At 35.4% G+C, this 25025-nt stretch overlaps 1 protein-coding gene across 6 annotated transcripts in view; it reads left to right on the top strand.

The window, feature by feature from the left end:
- The window catches only part of LOC131952415 (rho guanine nucleotide exchange factor 7), a 37253-nt gene that overhangs the window by 11541 nt on the left and 687 nt on the right, over positions 1 to 25025 (top strand). For 2 of the 6 annotated variants that reach the window (XM_059315051.1, XM_059315059.1), the window contains exons 10-19: positions 8748 to 8828; positions 9024 to 9173; positions 9577 to 9655; positions 9899 to 10032; positions 10588 to 10816; positions 11481 to 11522; positions 13105 to 13197; positions 14728 to 14769; positions 21098 to 21170; positions 22341 to 22395. In XM_059315051.1, coding sequence (XP_059171034.1) covers positions 8748 to 8828; positions 9024 to 9173; positions 9577 to 9655; positions 9899 to 10032; positions 10588 to 10816; positions 11481 to 11522; positions 13105 to 13197; positions 14728 to 14769; positions 21098 to 21170; positions 22341 to 22395 — 978 coding nt within the window. Of the gene's footprint in view, positions 1 to 8747; positions 8829 to 9023; positions 9174 to 9576; positions 9656 to 9898; positions 10033 to 10587; positions 10817 to 11480; positions 11523 to 13104; positions 13198 to 14727; positions 14770 to 17420; positions 17615 to 21097; positions 21171 to 22340; positions 22396 to 25025 lie in introns of those variants that run through there. The other 4 variants (XM_059315066.1, XM_059315075.1, XM_059315087.1 and 1 more) reach the window with 4 other exon arrangements.

Here is a 25025-nt window from a genome sequence, read left to right on the forward strand (position 1 = left end):
TGTTTTTTTTTCTTGACATTTTACTATGTCAATACACAGAGAGCTATAGCAGTCTATAGAAATATTAATGTGAGTTGTTTTTTTTTCTTGACATTTTACTATGTCAATACACAGAGAGCTATAGCAGTCTATAGAAATATTAATGTGAGTTGGTTGTTTTTCTTGACATTTTACTATGTCAATACACAGAGAGCTATAGCAGTCTATAGAAATATTAATGTGAGTTGTTGTTTTTTCTTGACATTTTACTATGTCAATACACAGAGAGCTATAGCAGTCTATAGAAATATTAATGTGAGTTGTTGTTTTTTTCTTGACATTTTACTATGTCAATACACAGAGAGCTATAGCAGTCTATAGAAATATTAATGTGAGTTGTTGTTTTTTCTTGACATTTTACTATGTCAATACACAGAGAGCTATAGCAGTCTATAGAAATATTAATGTGAGTTGTTTTTTTTTCTTGACATTTTACTATGTCAATACACAGAGAGCTATAGCAGTCTATAGAAATATTAATGTGAGTTGTTTTTTTTTCTTGACATTTTACTATGTCAATACACAGAGAGCTATAGCAGTCTATAGAAATATTAATGTGAGTTGTTGTTTTTTTATTGACATTTTACTATGTCAATACACAGAGAGCTATAGCGGTCTATAGAAATATTAATGTGAGTTGGTTTTTTTTCTTGACATTTTACTATGTCAATACACAGAGAGCTATAGCAGTCTATAGAAATATTAATGTGAGTTGTTGTTTTTTTCTTGACATTTTACTATGTCAATACACAGAGAGCTATAGCAGTCTATAGAAATATTAATGTGAGTTGGTTGTTTTTCTTGACATTTTACTATGTCAATACACAGAGAGCTATAGCAGTCTATAGAAATATTAATGTGAGTTGTTTTTTATTCTTGACATTTTAATATGTCAATACACAGAGAGCTATAGCAGTCTATAGAAATATTAATGTGAGTTGGTTTTTTTTCTTGACATTTTACTATGTCAATACACAGAGAGCTATAGCAGTCTATAGAAATATTAATGTGAGTTGTTGTTTTTTTATTGACATTTTACTATGTCAATACACAGAGAGCTATAGCAGTCTATAGAAATATTAATGTGAGTTGTTTTTTTCTTGACATTTTACTGTGTCAATACACAGAGAGCTATAGCAGTCTATAGAAATATTAATGTGAGTTGTTTTTTTTTCTTGACATTTTACTGTGTCAATACACAGAGAGCTATAGCAGTCTATAGAAATATTAATGTGAGTTGTTGTTTTTTTCTTGACATTTTACTATGTCAATACACAGAGAGCTATAGCGGTCTATAGAAATATTAATGTGAGTTGTTTTTTTTCTTGACATTTTAATATGTCAATACACAGAGAGCTATAGCAGTCTATAGAAATATTAATGTGAGTTGGTTTTTTTTCTTGACATTTTACTATGTCAATACACAGAGAGCTATAGCAGTCTATAGAAATATTAATGTGAGTTGGTTTTTTTTCTTGACATTTTACTATGTCAATACACAGAGAGCTATAGCAGTCTATAGAAATATTAATGTGAGTTGTTGTTTTTTTCTTGACATTTTACTGTGTCAATACACAGAGAGCTATAGCAGTCTATAGAAATATTAATGTGAGTTGTTTTTTTTTCTTGACATTTTACTGTGTCAATACACAGAGAGCTATAGCAGTCTATAGAAATATTAATGTGAGTTGTTGTTTTTTTCTTGACATTTTACTATGTCAATACACAGAGAGCTATAGCGGTCTATAGAAATATTAATGTGAGTTGGTTTTTTTTCTTGACATTTTACTATGTCAATACACAGAGAGCTATAGCAGTCTATAGAAATATTAATGTGAGTTGGTTGTTTTTCTTGACATTTTACTATGTCAATACACAGAGAGCTATAGCAGTCTATAGAAATATTAATGTGAGTTGGTTTTTTTTCTTGACATTTTACTATGTCAATACACAGAGAGCTATAGCAGTCTATAGAAATATTAATGTGAGTTGTTTTTTTTTCTTGACATTTTACTATGTCAATACACAGAGAGCTATAGCGGTCTATAGAAATATTAATGTGAGTTGGTTTTTTTTCTTGACATTTTACTATGTCAATACACAGAGAGCTATAGCAGTCTATAGAAATATTAATGTGAGTTGGTTGTTTTTCTTGACATTTTACTATGTCAATACACAGAGAGCTATAGCAGTCTATAGAAATATTAATGTGAGTTGGTTTTTTTTCTTGACATTTTACTATGTCAATACACAGAGAGCTATAGCAGTCTATAGAAATATTAATGTGAGTTGTTGTTTTTTTCTTGACATTTTACTATGTCAATACACAGAGAGCTATAGCAGTCTATAGAAATATTAATGTGAGTTGGTTGTTTTTCTTGACATTTTACTATGTCAATACACAGAGAGCTATAGCAGTCTATAGAAATATTAATGTGAGTTGTTTTTTATTCTTGACATTTTAATATGTCAATACACAGAGAGCTATAGCAGTCTATAGAAATATTAATGTGAGTTGGTTTTTTTTCTTGACATTTTACTATGTCAATACACAGAGAGCTATAGCAGTCTATAGAAATATTAATGTGAGTTGTTGTTTTTTTATTGACATTTTACTATGTCAATACACAGAGAGCTATAGCAGTCTATAGAAATATTAATGTGAGTTGTTGTTTTTTTCTTGACATTTTACTGTGTCAATACACAGAGAGCTATAGCAGTCTATAGAAATATTAATGTGAGTTGTTTTTTTTCTTGACATTTTACTGTGTCAATACACAGAGAGCTATAGCAGTCTATAGAAATATTAATGTGAGTTGTTGTTTTTTTCTTGACATTTTACTATGTCAATACACAGAGAGCTATAGCGGTCTATAGAAATATTAATGTGAGTTGGTTTTTTTTCTTGACATTTTACTATGTCAATACACAGAGAGCTATAGCAGTCTATAGAAATATTAATGTGAGTTGGTTGTTTTTCTTGACATTTTACTATGTCAATACACAGAGAGCTATAGCAGTCTATAGAAATATTAATGTGAGTTGGTTTTTTTTCTTGACATTTTACTATGTCAATACACAGAGAGCTATAGCAGTCTATAGAAATATTAATGTGAGTTGTTTTTTTTTCTTGACATTTTACTATGTCAATACACAGAGAGCTATAGCGGTCTATAGAAATATTAATGTGAGTTGGTTTTTTTTCTTGACATTTTACTATGTCAATACACAGAGAGCTATAGCAGTCTATAGAAATATTAATGTGAGTTGGTTGTTTTTCTTGACATTTTACTATGTCAATACACAGAGAGCTATAGCAGTCTATAGAAATATTAATGTGAGTTGGTTGTTTTTCTTGACATTTTACTATGTCAATACACAGAGAGCTATAGCAGTCTATAGAAATATTAATGTGAGTTGTTGTTTTTTTCTTGACATTTTACTATGTCAATACACAGAGAGCTATAGCAGTCTATAGAAATATTAATGTGAGTTGTTGTTTTTTCTTGACATTTTACTATGTCAATACACAGAGAGCTATAGCAGTCTATAGAAATATTAATGTGAGTTGTTTTTTTTTCTTGACATTTTACTATGTCAATACACAGAGAGCTATAGCAGTCTATAGAAATATTAATGTGAGTTGTTTTTTTTTCTTGACATTTTACTATGTCAATACACAGAGAGCTATAGCAGTCTATAGAAATATTAATGTGAGTTGTTGTTTTTTTATTGACATTTTACTATGTCAATACACAGAGAGCTATAGCGGTCTATAGAAATATTAATGTGAGTTGGTTTTTTTTCTTGACATTTTACTATGTCAATACACAGAGAGCTATAGCAGTCTATAGAAATATTAATGTGAGTTGTTGTTTTTTTCTTGACATTTTACTATGTCAATACACAGAGAGCTATAGCAGTCTATAGAAATATTAATGTGAGTTGGTTGTTTTTCTTGACATTTTACTATGTCAATACACAGAGAGCTATAGCAGTCTATAGAAATATTAATGTGAGTTGTTTTTTATTCTTGACATTTTAATATGTCAATACACAGAGAGCTATAGCAGTCTATAGAAATATTAATGTGAGTTGGTTTTTTTTCTTGACATTTTACTATGTCAATACACAGAGAGCTATAGCAGTCTATAGAAATATTAATGTGAGTTGTTGTTTTTTTATTGACATTTTACTATGTCAATACACAGAGAGCTATAGCAGTCTATAGAAATATTAATGTGAGTTGTTTTTTTCTTGACATTTTACTGTGTCAATACACAGAGAGCTATAGCAGTCTATAGAAATATTAATGTGAGTTGTTTTTTTTTCTTGACATTTTACTGTGTCAATACACAGAGAGCTATAGCAGTCTATAGAAATATTAATGTGAGTTGTTGTTTTTTTCTTGACATTTTACTATGTCAATACACAGAGAGCTATAGCGGTCTATAGAAATATTAATGTGAGTTGTTTTTTTTCTTGACATTTTAATATGTCAATACACAGAGAGCTATAGCAGTCTATAGAAATATTAATGTGAGTTGGTTTTTTTTCTTGACATTTTACTATGTCAATACACAGAGAGCTATAGCAGTCTATAGAAATATTAATGTGAGTTGGTTTTTTTTCTTGACATTTTACTATGTCAATACACAGAGAGCTATAGCAGTCTATAGAAATATTAATGTGAGTTGTTGTTTTTTTCTTGACATTTTACTGTGTCAATACACAGAGAGCTATAGCAGTCTATAGAAATATTAATGTGAGTTGTTTTTTTTTCTTGACATTTTACTGTGTCAATACACAGAGAGCTATAGCAGTCTATAGAAATATTAATGTGAGTTGTTGTTTTTTTCTTGACATTTTACTATGTCAATACACAGAGAGCTATAGCGGTCTATAGAAATATTAATGTGAGTTGGTTTTTTTTCTTGACATTTTACTATGTCAATACACAGAGAGCTATAGCAGTCTATAGAAATATTAATGTGAGTTGGTTGTTTTTCTTGACATTTTACTATGTCAATACACAGAGAGCTATAGCAGTCTATAGAAATATTAATGTGAGTTGGTTTTTTTTCTTGACATTTTACTATGTCAATACACAGAGAGCTATAGCAGTCTATAGAAATATTAATGTGAGTTGTTTTTTTTTCTTGACATTTTACTATGTCAATACACAGAGAGCTATAGCGGTCTATAGAAATATTAATGTGAGTTGGTTTTTTTTCTTGACATTTTACTATGTCAATACACAGAGAGCTATAGCAGTCTATAGAAATATTAATGTGAGTTGGTTGTTTTTCTTGACATTTTACTATGTCAATACACAGAGAGCTATAGCAGTCTATAGAAATATTAATGTGAGTTGGTTTTTTTTCTTGACATTTTACTATGTCAATACACAGAGAGCTATAGCAGTCTATAGAAATATTAATGTGAGTTGTTGTTTTTTTCTTGACATTTTACTATGTCAATACACAGAGAGCTATAGCAGTCTATAGAAATATTAATGTGAGTTGGTTTTTTTTCTTGACATTTTACTATGTCAATACACAGAGAGCTATAGCAGTCTATAGAAATATTAATGTGAGTTGTTTTTTATTCTTGACATTTTAATATGTCAATACACAGAGAGCTATAGCAGTCTATAGAAATATTAATGTGAGTTGGTTTTTTTTCTTGACATTTTACTATGTCAATACACAGAGAGCTATAGCAGTCTATAGAAATATTAATGTGAGTTGTTGTTTTTTTATTGACATTTTACTATGTCAATACACAGAGAGCTATAGCAGTCTATAGAAATATTAATGTGAGTTGTTGTTTTTTTCTTGACATTTTACTGTGTCAATACACAGAGAGCTATAGCAGTCTATAGAAATATTAATGTGAGTTGTTTTTTTTCTTGACATTTTACTGTGTCAATACACAGAGAGCTATAGCAGTCTATAGAAATATTAATGTGAGTTGTTGTTTTTTTCTTGACATTTTACTATGTCAATACACAGAGAGCTATAGCGGTCTATAGAAATATTAATGTGAGTTGGTTTTTTTTCTTGACATTTTACTATGTCAATACACAGAGAGCTATAGCAGTCTATAGAAATATTAATGTGAGTTGGTTGTTTTTCTTGACATTTTACTATGTCAATACACAGAGAGCTATAGCAGTCTATAGAAATATTAATGTGAGTTGTTGTTTTTTCTTGACATTTTACTATGTCAATACACAGAGAGCTATAGCAGTCTATAGAAATATTAATGTGAGTTGTTTTTTTTTCTTGACATTTTACTATGTCAATACACAGAGAGCTATAGCGGTCTATAGAAATATTAATGTGAGTTGGTTTTTTTTCTTGACATTTTACTATGTCAATACACAGAGAGCTATAGCAGTCTATAGAAATATTAATGTGAGTTGGTTGTTTTTCTTGACATTTTACTATGTCAATACACAGAGAGCTATAGCAGTCTATAGAAATATTAATGTGAGTTGGTTGTTTTTCTTGACATTTTACTATGTCAATACACAGAGAGCTATAGCAGTCTATAGAAATATTAATGTGAGTTGTTTTTTATTCTTGACATTTTACTATGTCAATACACAGAGAGCTATAGCAGTCTATAGAAATATTAATGTGAGTTGTTTTTTTTTCTTGACATTTTACTATGTCAATACACAGAGAGCTATAGCAGTCTATAGAAATATTAATGTGAGTTGGTTGTTTTTCTTGACATTTTACTATGTCAATACACAGAGAGCTATAGCAGTCTATAGAAATATTAATGTGAGTTGTTGTTTTTTCTTGACATTTTACTATGTCAATACACAGAGAGCTATAGCAGTCTATAGAAATATTAATGTGAGTTGTTGTTTTTTTCTTGACATTTTACTATGTCAATACACAGAGAGCTATAGCAGTCTATAGAAATATTAATGTGAGTTGTTGTTTTTTCTTGACATTTTACTATGTCAATACACAGAGAGCTATAGCAGTCTATAGAAATATTAATGTGAGTTGTTTTTTTTTCTTGACATTTTACTATGTCAATACACAGAGAGCTATAGCAGTCTATAGAAATATTAATGTGAGTTGTTTTTTTTTCTTGACATTTTACTATGTCAATACACAGAGAGCTATAGCAGTCTATAGAAATATTAATGTGAGTTGTTGTTTTTTTATTGACATTTTACTATGTCAATACACAGAGAGCTATAGCGGTCTATAGAAATATTAATGTGAGTTGGTTTTTTTTCTTGACATTTTACTATGTCAATACACAGAGAGCTATAGCAGTCTATAGAAATATTAATGTGAGTTGTTGTTTTTTTCTTGAAATTTTACTATGTCAATACACAGAGAGCTATAGCAGTCTATAGAAATATTAATGTGAGTTGTTGTTTTTTTCTTGACATTTTACTATGTCAATACACAGAGAGCTATAGCAGTCTATAGAAATATTAATGTGAGTTGTTTTTTTTTCTTGACATTTTACTATGTCAATACACAGAGAGCTATAGCAGTCTATAGAAATATTAATGTGAGTTGTTTTTTTTTCTTGACATTTTACTATGTCAATACACAGAGAGCTATAGCAGTCTATAGAAATATTAATGTGAGTTGTTGTTTTTTTATTGACATTTTACTATGTCAATACACAGAGAGCTATAGCAGTCTATAGAAATATTAATGTGAGTTGGTTGTTTTTCTTGACATTTTACTATGTCAATACACAGAGAGCTATAGCAGTCTATAGAAATATTAATGTGAGTTGGTTGTTTTTCTTGACATTTTACTATGTCAATACACAGAGAGCTATAGCAGTCTATAGAAATATTAATGTGAGTTGTTTTTTATTCTTGACATTTTAATATGTCAATACACAGAGAGCTATAGCAGTCTATAGAAATATTAATGTGAGTTGGTTTTTTTTCTTGACATTTTACTATGTCAATACACAGAGAGCTATAGCAGTCTATAGAAATATTAATGTGAGTTGTTGTTTTTTTATTGACATTTTACTATGTCAATACACAGAGAGCTATAGCAGTCTATAGAAATATTAATGTGAGTTGTTTTTTTCTTGACATTTTACTATGTCAATACACAGAGAGCTATAGCAGTCTATAGAAATATTAATGTGAGTTGTTGTTTTTTTCTTGACATTTTACTATGTCAATACACAGAGAGCTATAGCAGTCTATAGAAATATTAATGTGAGTTGTTGTTATTTTCTTGACATTTTACTATGTCAATACACAGAGAGCTATAGCAGTCTATAGAAATATTAATGTGAGTTGTTGTTATTTTCTTGACATTTTACTATGTCAATACGCAAAATAGTGAGGTTTGAATTTAAATGTTAGTTGTTAATAATATGAAATATTGTGTTGTTGTGTGTTTAAGTTTGTCAAATGTTATTATTTGTATGGTAGTTGATTTAATTTGATAGGTTATCAAACTTTATTTATTTGATAGGCTATCTAACTTATTGTTTTTGACAGGCTATCTAGCTTTATTTTTAAATTATACCATTCAACTTAATGTTTATGACAGGCTATCTAGCTTTATCTTTAAATTATACCATTCAACTTAATGTTTATTACAGGCTGTTTAACTTTACTTTAATGATATGTTATTTAACTGTGTTTTATATTATGATGAGCTGTCTATAATGATTATTATGTGTATGTGTTACAGAACTATTGTTTGGAAACTAGAAAATCAAAAGAAATGGAACACGAAATCGTATCCAGTGTTATTCAGGGATGGGAAGGGGAGGTAAGCCTGCAATTTAAAAACTATTTAATATGATTGCCTCCTTTGAAATTTCTTTGCAGTTAGCTGAGTTTGATTGTGAGAAAATTGTATGAATGAATACATGTATTATATAAATAGAACTTGTATCAATGAATACATTTATAAATAAAACTTATATCAACGTTTCAACATTTTGTCCCCTTATTTCTGCATCAGGAAATCTCTAAACTAGGGGAGGTAATACACTTATCTCAAGTCAAGATGGTGACACAAACTGGTGAAAAATTTGAGCGCATTTTTGTTTTATTTTCTTCCTGTCTCGTCATGCTGTCAATGAGCAAAGGACTCAGCCATTACCAATATGAGGTTAGCTTGTGGTTTTCATTTAGTTATCAGTAGGATGTTATCCTATAGTTTACATTTAGTTAACAGTAAGATGTTAGCTTGTAGTTTACATTTAGTTAACAGTGGTTGGTTAGATTATAGTTTACATTTAGTTAACAGTAAGATGTTAGCTTGTAGTTTACATTTAGTTACCAGTAGGAGGTTAGCTCGCAGTTAACACTTTTATTTTTCAAATTTAAAATAAAAAATTCTACTTAAAACTTTCATTTAAGAATTGAACTTATTATTATATTTTTAGTGATCTGTAAAGCAAAGCATGATCAATTTCAAGAAAAAGTTAATTTAATTTTGTGAAGTTTTCAATTCGTTTTTTTGGTATATATTTGAACAAAACATAAAAGGTGTAAGTATTTTATGTTGACAGGGTAAGATTCCTCTGAGTGGTCTAAGCAGTTCTTTATGTGAAAACACAGACAAGTATCAAAACGCTTTTGAGATCTCAGGTCAGTTGATGTTTATTTCATTGGTTAGTTAAATGTTCTAAGTTTGTGTTAAATTGTCTTGGCTTTCCTGGTGTTTGATTGGCTGGTTTAAATGGTCTAGGTCTTTGTGTTTGATTGGTTAGTTTGTCTTGGCTTTCTTGGTGTTTGATTGGCTGGTTAAATGGTCTGGATTGTCAGTTTGATTGGCTGGTTATGTAAAACAGCATCAAACACTGGTAATTTCTCTCTCTCTCCACAATCTAGGTCCTATGATAGAGAAGATCACAGTTCTCTGTGGAACCAAAGTCGAAGTCAATTCCTGGCTGGAAAATTTAAACCACCAGCTCTCACAGACTGGCAACAGCTCATCAAAACCTCAGTCCCTCCAAGTTCACATGGTAAATATCAGTCCCTCCAAGTTCACATGGTAAATGTCAGTCCCTCCAAGTTCACATGGTAAATATCAATCCCTCCAAGTTCACATGGTAAATGTCAGTCCCTCCAAGTTCACATGGTAAATATCAGTCCCTCCAAGTTCACATGGTAAATATCAGTCCCTCCAAGTTCACATGGTAAATGTCAGTCCCTCCAAATTCACATGGTAAATATCAGTCCCTCCAAGTTCACATGGTAAATATTCTTAGTTTTAACTAATTTCTTTACCCCAGCTGTCCTGTATGTTCACATTCCCCCCCCCCCCCCCCCCCCCACTGACACATCTGCTTATGTCAACAGATCCCCACCCTGCCCTCCCCCCTAGCTTACCCACCTGCCCTCCACTGATTTACCTGCTTGTGTCACCAGAACCCCCGCCCCCCCACCTGTCCCCCACTGATGTACTTGCTTGTGTCACCAGACTCCCCACCCTCCCACCTGCCCTCCACTGATTTACCTGCTTGTGTCACCATATCCCCCCACCTATCACCCACTGATGTTCCTGCTTGTGTCACCAGATCCCCACCTGCCAGCCAAATGTCACCACAGTCACCACAGCCAAGACAGCACACATCACCACCAACCCACCGGCAGCTCTACCTCCAACGTTCCCACCCAAAGCTTCCAGTGTCTGGAGTCTGACCTGCCTGCGACCTTCACCTCCGACCCGACCCACCCTCATGTGCCGTGAGGAGGTGTTAAAGTCTCCGCGAGCCAACAGAAAAACAACCCACAAGAGAAAACCAGGTAAACCCCCCTGACACCCCCCACCACTTGTCTTTCTGGCCATTCAATATTTAGATTGGGTGTTCAAGGTCTGTTTTAAACAGATCTTTGCTTGCTTTTATACTTGTTATCATTATGGAATGATCCATACTTGTTATCATTATGGAATGATCCATTAGACTAGTCCATTTTCATGTTAATTCGATGTTTATTCAGTTTAAAAATGGACACAGCTGTTTGATGTTCATCATTTGTTTTTAAAAAGCAGCTTTCTACAAATATGTGTTTTCTTATGTGTGCACCAAAAATTGATTTCCTTGGTTATAAAATGTTGACGGCCAGTCATGATCTTAGGTGACCAGCTGTGAAGTTTTTTTTTGTTTTCTGTTTCTTTTGGCATGTAACACACTGGTCTGTCAACATGCTGTATCTGTCTGTAAGTTAACTGTGGATAGTGGAAGATTGTGGTCAGATGATCACAGATGGATGCCTGGTCACAAAGTTAATTTCTGCCTGTGGTGGTCTAGTGTGAACTGTGTGACTGTGACAGACACTGTCAACTGTAACGACTGCCAGTGTCATCTGTCAAACTGTGAACTGACAGACTGTCAGTTCCAGCTGTCAGTCCACCATCAACTGACTGCCAGCATCAGATGTGATAATGTGATCTTATTTTTTTCTCTAGTCCGGACATACTCAGGAGAGGAAACTGACTGGCATAGCAAAAGTTAGAAGTTATTTTCCAGTTTATTTGAGTTTTTTCTTTTCCTGTAGTTTGCACTTTTTAAATTTTTATTTGGCATAAGTTTGTTTTCTATTGTGAGAGCTTGATCTGTTTCTTTTGGTTGTTGTGTGAAATAGATTTTTTAACACCAAGTTTGTATTGACTGATTTTGCTTGTGTTTGGTAGTAACCTCCCCTTGTTTGTTTACTAGTCTTGCTTGTGATTGTAATAATCTCCCTTTTTTTTTTTACACTTAGCTGGTTTGATGCTGTGTTTTAACTGCTAGTTTTTGCCTGTGAAAGGTTGGTTTAACCCAGCTGTTTAACATATTGCCTCAGTGAGCTGTGTAAACAATGTAGCCTTTGTCAGTTAACTACATTAGTTTAAAATTATTATTAGCAATTTTTCATATATAGAAAATGAATGTCCATTTTTCTACCAAAGTTACTTTAAGAATATATATTTTTTTCTGGTCAATTATTTTACTCACAGATGTAATTGACTGAATGAAGCTTATCCAGTCCTAAAGAACATAAACATGACCTTTTTATTGTAAGCTATACATTAGTAGGGCCAATGTATTGAACAAAGCTTTTTAGGTTACTTTTTTACAGTTTATAGTAAACAAAAATGAAAAGTAAAATAAAATGTATAATTTTATTATGACATATATCTAAAAAAAATATTTTTACTATCACATATTTTCTTTCTTGTTCATAATCATTACAAACCAAAGGAAATAAATTTAAAAAACTTACTATCAATCATGATAAATGCAAACAAGTTTTCTCATTTATTTCAGCATTTAGAACTGACTGAAGAAAAAATACAGTTATTTTAAATTGATTCTTTGACATGACCATAAATTGTGCTGACATGGTTACACTGTGTGCATGAAATTTTTGTTGTGTTGTTTCAGTGTAAGCTCACAACAGTGTCAAGTTTTTTTTTTTTAATTTAAGAGTTCTCTCCCTTGACATAGCCTTTGCACTTTGGCATGGTTTCACTCCCCTTTATTTTGTATACTTTTTTGTTTTCTTTCAAACTACTTTTCTGTGTGTTTATGTTTCTTCATGTTTTATAAAATAATTTCCTGGTTTTTGGTGTGTTTTTACTCTTTTACTTTTGTGAATTGTGTTAAAGTTTTCTCAACAAAAAAAAATAGCTACCGTTAAGGCAAGGAATGAAACTTAGTAGCACATTTAAAGCATAATATGAATGTTAATCTTCTCACATCTAATCCTAGTTTTTAAATTCCCATTGTAGTAGCTCACTGTCATGAGTACCTTGTGGCTCATTCATCTTTTCTCGTATTACCTTCTTGTAACTTGTCATTTGCTTGATACTGATATAGGTACAAGATATATAGATTAAATAGTTAATTATTAAGATATAAATCAAACTTTTACAGAAGTAATCTTCACACTAAATCTTCCCAAGTTAACCATTCATCTTTTGAGTTAATTGTAAGGTTTTGTAATTTCATGAACTTTATTTTGTCAATATGGATAATTTTGATCTGTCTGACGAGGATTAAAAAATGAATTACTTTCAAGTAGCTGTAACGATGTCCATGTATCCACAGATGACCCCAAGGTCTACAACGAAGACGCCTTCATCCTCCAGGTGATAGAAGCGTACTGCAACAGTGTCAAGACAAGACACACAGTCAACTCATGTAAGTCACAACTTAAACACATACCCCGCTCCCTAGACAAGACACACAGTCAACTCATGTAAGTCACAACTTAAACACATCCCCCGCCCCCATCACCCCACCCCCCCACGCTGTGGTTGATCTGAAGCTGTTTTCAGTTAAGTGCTGTCATGGTGTTGCTGCTGTTTTCCTGGATCAAAGTTGTGTCTGTGTTACGTCCTACTTATTCTATTTATAGCTCTTTTCTAAAAAAAAATTAATTATTTGCATTAACATTACTTCAAAATAAAATAATGCATAGATAGTCATATATATAACGATATTAGATACAAATTTAGTTTTTGGTAGAAATTTACATCTTAAAACACAACCTATACAATAAAAAAGTATTTTTATAAACATGTGATATTCAGATTAAGATCATTGTATTTAAAGTCATAGAATCTAAGTACAAACATGTACTGAATATAAGCATGTTGTGTATGAACACAAGAAATACACACAGGACAGAATGCATTGTTTGGTCTGGTGTCTCGTTGTGGTGCTGGTGATTTGTCTGGTGGTGTGCATTAACCTCCATAATGTTGGTAGAGATGGACCACCCCACCCCCCATAATGTTGGTAGAGATGGACCACCCCACCCCCTATAATGTTGGTAGAGATGGACCACCCCACCCCCCATAATGTTGGTAGAGATGGACCACCCCACCCCTATAATGTTGGTAGAGATGGACCACCCCACCCCTATAATGTTGGTAGAGATGGACCACCCCACCCCTATAATGTTGGTAGAGATGAACCACCCCACCCCTATATAGTTGGTAGAGATGGACCACCCCACCCCCTATAATGTTGGTAGAGATGGACCACCCCACCCCTATAATGTTGGTAGAGATGGACCACCCCACCCCTATAATGTTGGTAGAGATGGACCGCCCCACCCCTATAATGTTGGTAGAGATGAACCACCCCACCCCTATATAGTTGGTAGAGATGGACCACCCCACCCCCTATAATGTTGGTAGAGATGGACCACCCCACCCCTATAATGTTGGTAGAGATGGACCACCCCACCCCTATAATGTTGGTAGAGATGGACCGCCCCACCCCTATAATGTTGGTAGAGATGGACCACCCCACCCCATAATGTTGGTAGAGATGGACCACCCCACCCCATAATGTTGCTAGTGATGAATCACCCCATCCCACCCCTATGCATGCCTCAAAATTTCAGTTCAGAAAACTGTGTTGATTTGAACTATTAAACAAATTTTAAGTCTTTTATTTTAACTAATACAAAATAGTGGAACTTATTTGAAAAGAATTAAATTTCTTTTAAGTAATTGTAAAAAAAAAATAGTGGATTCATTATTTGGTGATTGTTTTATCTTGTGAGCTTTTCTTCATGTGTTGTTCTTGAATGATCATTCTCTGTGTTGTGACTGTGGTAGGTTATGACCTTTGGCAGGTTATGACCTGTGGCCTATGTAAATTGACCATGTATTGCTAGTTGTCTCTAGTTAAGGGAGACCACTCTCTTTATTATTCTAGGCAGAATAGAAGGGCCCAAAAAGAAAGCCATTGATGGGAAAGGTAGGCAATAGCCAGCGCAACCTGTTCTCACTGCATGAATGAAGTCAATGTCAAATAACAGTCTGGCTTTACCCCTCCCCTTAATCCACATAACACGCCTGAAACTAACACGCATATCAACACGCATATCTAGAGCTGTGTTCTATATGCCAGCTGAATGGTGCTTCATAGTGTGCATCAGTGAGGGGGCTACATTGTCGCCTGTCTCAGGGGCTACATTGTCGCCTGTCTCAGGGGCTACATTGTTGCCTGTCTGCCATGGCTAAGGGGCTACACTGTCGCCTGTCTGGCATGACTAAAGGGCTACACTGTGGCCTGTCTGCCATGGCTAAGGGGCTACACTGTGGCCTGTCTGTCAAGGTAGAAGGGCTCCACCGTACCAGAGCAGGAGCACCAGTCTCAGCTCCTGTCCATGTTCTGCTCGGCCCAGCTCTGTAGAACTTTAACTTTTGCAATTGTGCATTGGGTAAAACACATGTACACAGGATGTGTTTTTTCTTGCCTGTTTCCAACCAGCCACTTTTGATTGTTCTATGTTTACATGGTGGCACCTTGATCTGTCACCTGCATGATATGAGTGTTGTAGAACTGAGTCCTCCCTGACTTAGTGTAGGCCCCGCTCTAGCCTGAGACTTTCTTCTTTGTTTTTGGTGTTGTTTCCCCTCCTCCTACCTCTCCCCTCCCAATTTTCTTTCATCCTCTGACCCCACTCCAATAATAATCAAAAATTTCTTTCAGTTTTAAATTTTTTTCCAGCTAAATAAGCTGATATGACTGATAATATTAAGTCACTTTGTGGTTGAGTCAGTATAGACTCTATTCTAGTCACTGTATGGTTGAATAGTGTTGCAGTAGAGTCACTGAAATGGTGAGACCAATGAAATTGTTACATTTGATATGTTCACATTTCACTCAGGTGATAGAATTTGTTACATTTGTACTTGGGGTGGTGTTAGTGAAATCCTCTGGAAAAAACATTCTCTCTGTCATTTCATTCTCTCTGTCATTTACATCCTGATCATTCAACATTCCTCATCTACACCATTTTGTTTTATATTCCATTCATCACATGGAGACATTTTTTTGTTGGTTCCATCCATCACATTGAGCCATTTATAATTTCTAGCTACATGTACATTTAGGCTTGTGAGTGGGATGGCTTTGCAGGCTTTTCAGTGTGTGCAGCAAGTCTTGGTTGTATGTTGGCCTCCCTGCTTTGGTTTCCTTACTTTCTGTACCTGGCTTATATAAGCTGTAGATCAACCAACATTGCTGATGAGTTCAACTAGAAACAAAAACTACATTTGTATAGTTACTAGGCCCATAAAGGAAAGCAAAATTTTTGTGTCTGTTTTACAGCACAAAAATTAATTCAATTTTTAATTCAATTCTTACTTGCCAGAACTGCTTTTTTTTAAAGCTGGTATTGGTTAAAACATAAAAAGATCAACACCATGAAATATAATTTACCAATGCATATAATTTATGTTAGTCTATGTGTTAACATAGCCTCCTATCTCTACAATAAACATGGGTTGGGAGAAATATTAAGAATGATTAAAAATATTATCGGTATAGTGTGCTGTTTTAAGAAAATATTTTGGGTACAGTGCTGTGTGTAAAGAACTCGCTCTCCTGATTTTTGTCTTTGCTTATAGATGAGATCTTTTTTGAGCTCAGTTTTTCAAAACCAATTTTTGTGTTGTATCAAGTATAAAATCACATTACAAGCTTGCTAACTCCCATGTAACAAAAGCAGAACTGTATACATTTTCATCTCTCCTGCAGACATTACATTATTGGCTTAATTAACTCATTGTTAAATTAGCTTTTAAAAACTGCATGCAAATCAGGTCTACAGCCTACTAAAGTTTAAAAAAACCCCACAATATTCTCTTTGCCAAGTATATTGAGCAACCATTATTATAGGACTTCATATAACCTGTGAACTACTTGATAAATGCTACATACATCCTGTGATCTACACTCAATTTCCTCCCCATCTTTTGCCACGCCTCAAGTGGACCTGCAGGTACAAATGTCCTTCCCCTTGACCTACAAATGTCCTTCCCCTTGACCTACATATGTCCCACCCCCCTTGACCTACAAATGCCCTTCCCCCTTGACCTACAAATGCCCTTCCCCCTTGACCTACAAATGTCCTTCCCCCTTGACCTACAAATGTCCTTCCCCCTTGACCTACAAATGTCCTTCCCCCTTGACCTACAAATGTCCTTCCCCCTTGACCTACAAATGTCCTTCCCCCTTGACCTACAAATGCCCCTCCCGCCTGACCTACAAATGTCCTTCCCCCTTGACCTACAAATGCCCTTCCCCCTTGACCTACACATGTCCTTCCCCCTTGACCTACAAATGTCCTTACCCCTTGACCTACAAATGCCCTTCCCCCTTGACCTACAAATGTCCTTCCCCCTTGACCTACAAATGTCCTTCCCCCTTGACCTACACATGTCCTTCCCCCTTGACCTACAAATGTCCTTACCCCTTGACCTACAAATGCCCTTCCCCCTTGACCTACAAATGTCCTTCCCCCTTGACCTACAAATGTCCTTCCCCCTTGACCTACACATGTCCTTCCCCCTTGACCTACAAATGTCCTTACCCCTTGACCTACAAATGTCCTTCCCCAGTGGACCTGTCCAAGCTGAGATTGTCAGACAGTTCTGGCTCTGAGAGTGGCGCCTACTGCGAGTCCCTCAACTCCCCAGACCTGGACGACTACACTAGCATGGTCAGTGGGGGTCAGCCTCTGATGGGGGGCTTCTGCTGCGCTACCTTCCCCCTGGCTCGTGGCCTGGCTCGAACTATCAAGCGGCTCTGATGCCCTGGCTCTGATGCCCTGGCTCTGATGCCCTGGCTCTGATGCCCTGGCTCTGATGCCCTGGCCCACAACACTCTTTGACATTCTCCAGAGTTCTCAGATTAGTTTTTCACACTGATCTATCTGGTACTGATACATAGAATACCTGGATCACTATGTGTTCAACTCTTTACATAATCTAATGGTGCTAAGTGTAGACAGGAGCTCAATAATACCACCTGACAAATACCATCATATACCATCAGACAACCTACCATCTGACCTCACAAATACCAGCCAGATTCTCTGATGTTACAAGAATTTTTTTCTCTGTAGCCAGAAACGTGCAATAAAACAGACCAGTGCAATATGTAACCAGTCAGTGCAATGTGTAACCAGAGCATGTTATTTTGGACTAGCTCGACTATTTATTTGGTTAATCCTAGTTTTGTTGCTTCAAATATGGTTTGATTATAAGATGACCTCGACTAATTTAACATTTTAACCATAATTGTTTTATAAAATGTGTTGTTAGAATTTAGCCCTGTTGTGGCTGTGGTGGTTTTTTGTTGTTGGGAATCTAAAAACTAATAGTGCAGATCTGCTGCTAGCCCTAGGGGGGTAGGGGCTGTGTAGATCTAGCTAGTTAGCTGGTTGGTGGGGGGGGGGGGGGTTGATGAGCCCAGTGTAGATCTAGTCACCTGTGATAACTGCCTGCTACTAACTGTCATGACTTGTTGATGTGTATTACATGGCTGTCATACAGCTGTATTGACAGCTTGAGATTGGTAGTGACTTCCCTTGTAGACTGTAAAAAAAAATAATTGTTAGTTACTTCCCTTGTTTTATGCTATTTAAAAATTGTATATTTTAACAGATCAAATATCAGTGTTGTTGTGATATTATAATCCTAGTGTTTAACTTGACCAGAAAATGTTTATAAGATGTTGTAATTAAAAACCTATGTATTAACTGTAACCAGATGTTTTTATGTATACGAAGGTTGTTTTTTAACCTGACTGATATTAAACAACGTCTGTTCATTTGCTCCTCTTTTCTTGTTTTCTAACCATGTACGTAATGTTTGAACGTAAAGAAAACTATACTTTGTTTTTTTATTTAACCAAACACAAATTCACTGTGAAGATGTGTAGTGACAGCTGGAAAACTGGTTGGCAAAGTTCTAGCAAAGATGAGGGTTGTGAGCAGTGAGCCAAATCTAACACAACCACATAGCTCACCACAGGCGTGGGCAAAGAAAGAAATCGCTGTTTGTGTAGCGTAAAAAATTAACTGACACTTTTAAGAAAGTCCTCGGACGAGTGAGAACTAACTTGACGCTCATGGTGAACACTCGTGTGGCTGGCTCACCCACACACACACACACACACACTTCCATATGGCACCACCAAGGGCTTATGATTTTATGATTGTTATGAGCCATAGATTCCTCCCTTCAATTCTTTAATTCATTTCTCCTGTTTCTCACACGGCTTACGAGATTGTGGTCAAACTTTCTTTTTATGACTAAGGTAAAAAAAATGTTCATATAGCCTAACTGTATATTCATTAGCCTTATTTTTTTATTTGCTTTTGAATTTTGTGCTCCCTGTAGCAAAAATTTGCTGCTATTTTTCTTTGTTGGTCACATTGCAATAGCCAACTTGGAGGTTGTTGTGGTATTTTTTTTTTTGTTTATTTCTTTCTTTTGTATGACAAATTCATTTCAGAATATTTTAAACAACTGCTAAAAAAAATTTATTTACATAAATTCAAAAAGTTAATGTAACTGTAACGAACTTGTTGACTTTAGATGAATCAAATACTTTTTTTAGGATTTACTTGTCAATACATTGGCATTTCTTGTAATATTTTTTATTTTGTTATGAAAAATACCTTGCATGAATTTCACCCCCTCCCCCTCCCGCCCTATCCCACTTTACCCCCTTCCTTGATGTACCATCTGACTATTTGACAGTTTAATTAAAAAAATGATACAGTTGTACAACCAGAGCTTCTCATTTCCCAGCCTTATCCTGGTGATCAGGTTCCTTCAACAATTTTAGATTTATCTTTTAAATCATTTGATTTCAACAAAATACATTGTTTTACGGTTTTTGCACAACATATATTACTCTGAACTTATTATTTTGAATTGGTTTTTATTTATAAAATTATCAATTTATTTTTCTTCAAATTTTTTTAAATACTTACTTTATTTTGTGGAAATAATTAAGTAAGAGTTTAATCTGAAATTTATTTTCAAACTTAACTGTATCACTGAAATTGTCTTTATAGTTAGCCAAAGTTGGAAGTTGTATCAATTGAATTAAGATTCTTTCCCCAGACTAGTGTAGAATGAAAATGGACATATAGTTTAAGAAAGAAAGCAAGTGTGTGTGTGTGTTGGTTTGGGTGTCTCCTAATTAATTGTGTCAGTCAGTGCATGAGTTATGTGCACCTGTGTTAGTCTGTGCATGAGTTGTCTGCTCGTGTGGCTGTAGCTTGTATCAGCTTGCTGTGCTTCCCGTTGCTTGAGCTTCTCACAACTTTTGTAGCATTGGTGTCATACGCTTGACTTGATCTTGTACCTCAGCACATCTTTGTATTCATGTTATACCTCACTTCACTTTGCTCTACCTCACTTTACGCCACCTTGCATAACTTTACACAATCTCGCTTCATACCACTTCACTTTACCTCACTTCACTTTACCTCACTTCACTTTACCTCACTTCACTTTAGACCATCTCGCTTCATAACTTCACTTCACATTACTCTACCTCACTTGACTTCACTCTGCCTTAGTTATACCACCGCACTTCATTTTATCTCAGTACCTCACTTAATCCATCTTTTCTCTCTGTATCACCTCTCTATCTTACCTAACCTCACTATATGGCTTATACGCAATTCACCCTTTACTTTCCCTATCTTTTGCTACCTCACTTTATTTTCTTACCTCACTTTATAGTTGAACTTGGTGTTGAGTATTTAATCTGAATCTCATTCCATCACAAAACTTTTGAAACATTTCCTTAAAATGTATCCCCACCACATGTGTATGATTTTACCCCACTGCTATTTGTTTACTTCAGTTCTACATCAAGAACATTTATTTGTTCTGTCCTACCCAAACTTGCTGACCATACATCCAACACTTGACCAGCACCTCATGGCCGTCAGTGGTCATTCTTAACATAAGCTTTACCCCGAAGTTTTATAACAAAAAATTGACAGGCTGAACATAAGTCCATAATGTGACATACACAACTCTTGTTGATACACTTCTCTCCCCTTGCAGAAGGTCAAAGTTCATGGGTCGCATATCCAAGATTTAGCTGTTGTGTTTATGTAACTCTGGTCAAAGCTTTCAAATTTCCTGTACAATGTTGTAGTGGCTGGTTGGATGTTAGTTTAGGTGCTGTGTTGTAATAAGTTGTATAATTTTGTTTTGACTTGTCGAGAATAATTTCAATAATAATTTTTTTTTTTTTATGTATGCAGCTATTCTGACCAGTCCACAAATTCTTTTAGCAGAAGATGAAAAAATCATTGATGAAAGCGAGCAGCAAGAGAGGTGAGTGGGCTGTGGTTCATTTTTTGTTAGGTTTTATGTGTTTATTTTTTGTTAGGTTTTTTGTGTTTATTTTTTGTTAGGTTTTGTGTGGTCTGTGGATCATTTTTTTTGTTAGGTTTTGTGTGGTTTGTGGTTTTCCTTTTTGTTAGGTTTTGTGTGGTTTGTGGTTCATTTTTTGTTAGGTTTTGTGTGGTTTGTGGTTCATTTTTTGTTAGGTTTTCTGTGGTCTGTGGTTCATTTTTTGTTAGGTTTTGTCTGGTCTATGGTTTATTTTTTGTTAGGTTTTGTGTGGTCTGTGGTTCATTTTTTGTTAGGTTTTGTCTGGTCGTTGGTTAATTTTTTGTTAGGTTTTGTGTTTATTTTTTGTTAGGTTTTGTGTTTATTTTTTGTTTGGTTTTGTGTTTATTTTTGGTTAGGTTTTGTGTGTTTATTTTTTGTTAGGTTTTGTGTGGTGTGTGGTTCATTTTTTGTTAGGTTTTCTGTGGTCTGTGGTTCATTTTTTGTTAGGTTTTGTCTGGTCATTGGTTAATTTTTTGTTAGGTTTTGTGTTTATTTTTTGTTAGGTTTTGTGTGGTCTGTGGTTTATTTTTTGTTAGGTTTTGTTGGTCTGTGGTTTATTTTTTGTTAGGTTTTGTGTGGTCTGTGGTTTAGGTTTTGTGTGGTTTGTGGTTTATTTTTTGTTAGGTTTTGTGTGGTTTGTGGTTTATTTTTTGTTAGGTTTTGTGTGGTTTGTGGTTTATTTTTTGTTAGGTTTTGTGTGGTCTGTGGTTTATTTTTTGTTAGGTTTTGTGTGGTTTGTGGTTTTCCTTTTTGTTAGGTTTTGTGTGGTCTGTAGTTTATTTTTTCTTAGGTTTTTTGTGTGGTCTATGGTTTATTTTTTGTTAGGTTTTGTGTGTTCTGTGTAGCATTTTCAATTAGGTTTTTTAATTGTGATTGTAATGGTTAATTATCATTGTTCACTTTCATGTTCAGCTTTATTAATCTTTATGTAGAGTTTGTTAACTTCTCTGTTGTTTCTTTACTTGAATGTGTTTGTTAACTTCTCTGTTGTTTCTTTACTTGAATGTGTTTGTTAACTTCTCTGTTGTTTCTTTACTTGAATGTGTTTGTTAACTTGAAACAAGTCAATGTTTACCTTGTTAACTGGTCTCATTGTTTCTTTGGACCCAGGACTGTGGTAGATACTGTATATGCTCTACAAGATAGAGTTAAAGAACTGGAGCAGGTAAATCACTTTTCTTTGTTCTACCTGTCTGCTTTGTTCAACCTGTCTGCTTTGTTCTACCTGTCTGATTTGTTCTACCTGTCCAATTTGTTCTACCTGTCTGCTTTGTTCTACCTGTCTGCTTTGTTCTACCTTTCTGATTTGTTCTACCTGTCTGATTTGTTCTACCTGTCTGATTTGTTCGACCTTTCTGCTTTGTTCTACCTTTCTGCTTTGTTATACCTGTCTAATTTGTTCTACCTGTCTGCTTTGTTCTACTTTTCTGATCTGTTCTACTTTTCTGATCTGTTCTACCTGTCTGCTTTGTTTAACATGTCTGCTTTGTTCTACCTGTATAATTTGTTCTACCTGTCTGATTTGTTCTACCTGTCTACTTTGTTCTACATGTCTACTTTGTTCTACCTATCTGCTTTGTTATACCTGTCTGATTTGTTCTACCTGTCTGATTTGTTCTACCTGTCTGATTTGTTCGACCTTTCTGCTTTGTTCTACCTTTCTGCTTTGTTATACCTGTCTAATTTGTTCTACCTGTCTGATTTCTTCTATCAGTCTGATTTGTTCTACCTGTCTGCTTTGTTATACATGTCTGCTTTGTTCTACCTGTCTGCTTTGTTCTACCTGTCTGCTTTGTTCTACCTGTCTGCTTTGTTCTACCTGTCTGCTTTGTTCTACCTATCAGCTTTGTTCTACATGTCTGGTATACTGTATTGACCTCCAAATGTTTGCTGTAATACCACTGAAATACCATTCACAACACTCTACCTGTCTGCTGTGTTGTACCAAACATGTTTGTAGATGGGCTCTAATGATGTGTCTCTCTCCCTCTAATGATGTGTCTCTCTCCCTCTAATGATGTGTGTCTCTCTCCCTCTAATGATGTGTGTCTCTCTCCCTCTAATGATGTGTGCCTCTCTCCCTCTAATGATGTGTGTCTCTCTCCCTCTAATGATGTGTCTCTCTCCCTCTAATGATGTGTGTCTCTCTCCCTCTAATGATGTGTGTCTCTCTCCCTCTAATGATGTGTGTCTCTCTCCCTCTAATGATGTGTGTCTCTCTCCCTCTAATGATGTGTGTCTCTCTCCCTCTAATGATGTGTGTCTCTCTCCCTCTAATGATGTGTGTCTCCCTCTAATGATGTGTGTCTCTCTCCCTCTAATGATGTGTGCCTCTCTCCCTCTAATGATGTGTGTCTCTCTCCCTCTTATGATGTGTGTCTCTCTCCCTCTAATGATGTGTGGCTCTCTCCCTCTAATGATGTGTCTCTCTCCCTCTAATGATGTGTGTCTCTCTCCCTCTAATGATGTGTCTCTCTCCCTCTAATGATGTGTGTCTCTCTCCCTCTAATGATGTGTGTCACTCCCTCTAATGATGTGTGTCTCTCTCCCTCTAATGATGTGTGTCTCTCTCCCTAATGATGTGTGTCTCTCTCTAATGATGTGTGTCTCTCCCTCTAATGATGTGTGTCTCTCTCCCTCTAATGATGTGTCTCTCTCTCCCTCTAATGATGTGTGTGTCTCTCCCTCTAATGATGTGTGTCTCTCTCCCTCTAATGATGTGTGTCTCTCTCCCTAATGATGTGTGTCTCTCTCTAATGATGTGTGTCTCTCCCTCTAATGATGTGTGTCTCCCTCCCTCTAATGATGTGTGTCTCTCTCCCTCTAATGATGTGTCTCTCTCCCTCTAATGATGTGTGTCTCTCCCTCTAATGATGTGTGTCTCTCTCCCTCTAATGATGTGTCTCTCTCTCCCTCTAATGATGTGTGTCTCTCTCCCTCTAATGATGTGTGTCCCTCTCCCTCTAATGATGTGTGTCTCTCTCCCTCTAATGATGTGTGGCTCTCTCCCTCTAATGATGTGTGTCTCTCTCCCTCTAATGATGTGTGTCTCTCTCCCTCTAATGATGTGTGTCTCTCTCCCTCTTATGATGTGTCTCTCTCCCTCTAATGATGTGTGTCTCTCTCCCTCTAATGATGTGTGTCTCTCTAATGATGTGTGTCTCTCTCCCTCTAATGATGTGTCTCTCTCCCTCTAATGATGTGTGTCTCTCTCCCTCTAATGATGTGTGTCTCTCCCTCTAATGATGTGTGTCTCTCTCCCTCTAATGATGTGTGTCTCTCTCCCTAATGATGTGTGTCTCTCTCTAATGATGTGTGTCTCTCCCTCTAATGATGTGTGTCTCTCTCCCTCTAATGATGTGTCTCTCTCTCCCTCTAATGATGTGTGTCTCTCTCCCTCTAATGATGTGTGTCTCTCCCTCTAATGATGTGTGTCTCTCTCCCTCTAATGATGTGTGTCTCTCTCCCTAATGATGTGTGTCTCTCTCTAATGATGTGTGTCTCTCCCTCTAATGATGTGTGTCTCCCTCCCTCTAATGATGTGTGTCTCTCTCCCTCTAATGATGTGTCTCTCTCCCTCTAATGATGTGTGTCTCTCCCTCTAATGATGTGTGTCTCTCCCTCTAATGATGTGTGTCTCTCCCTCTAATGATGTGTGTGTCTCTCTCCCTCTAATGATGTGTGTCTCTCTCCCTCTAATGATGTGTCTCTCTCTCCCTCTAATGATGTGTGTCTCTCCCTCTAATGATGTGTGTCTCTCTCCCTCTAATGATGTGTCTCTCTCTCCCTCTAATG

The sequence above is a fragment of the Physella acuta genome, unplaced genomic scaffold (genome assembly GCF_028476545.2).
Source record: "Physella acuta isolate Inbredline_101_S28 unplaced genomic scaffold, ASM2847654v3 ptg000072l, whole genome shotgun sequence".
NCBI lineage: Eukaryota > Metazoa > Mollusca > Gastropoda > Physidae > Physella > Physella acuta.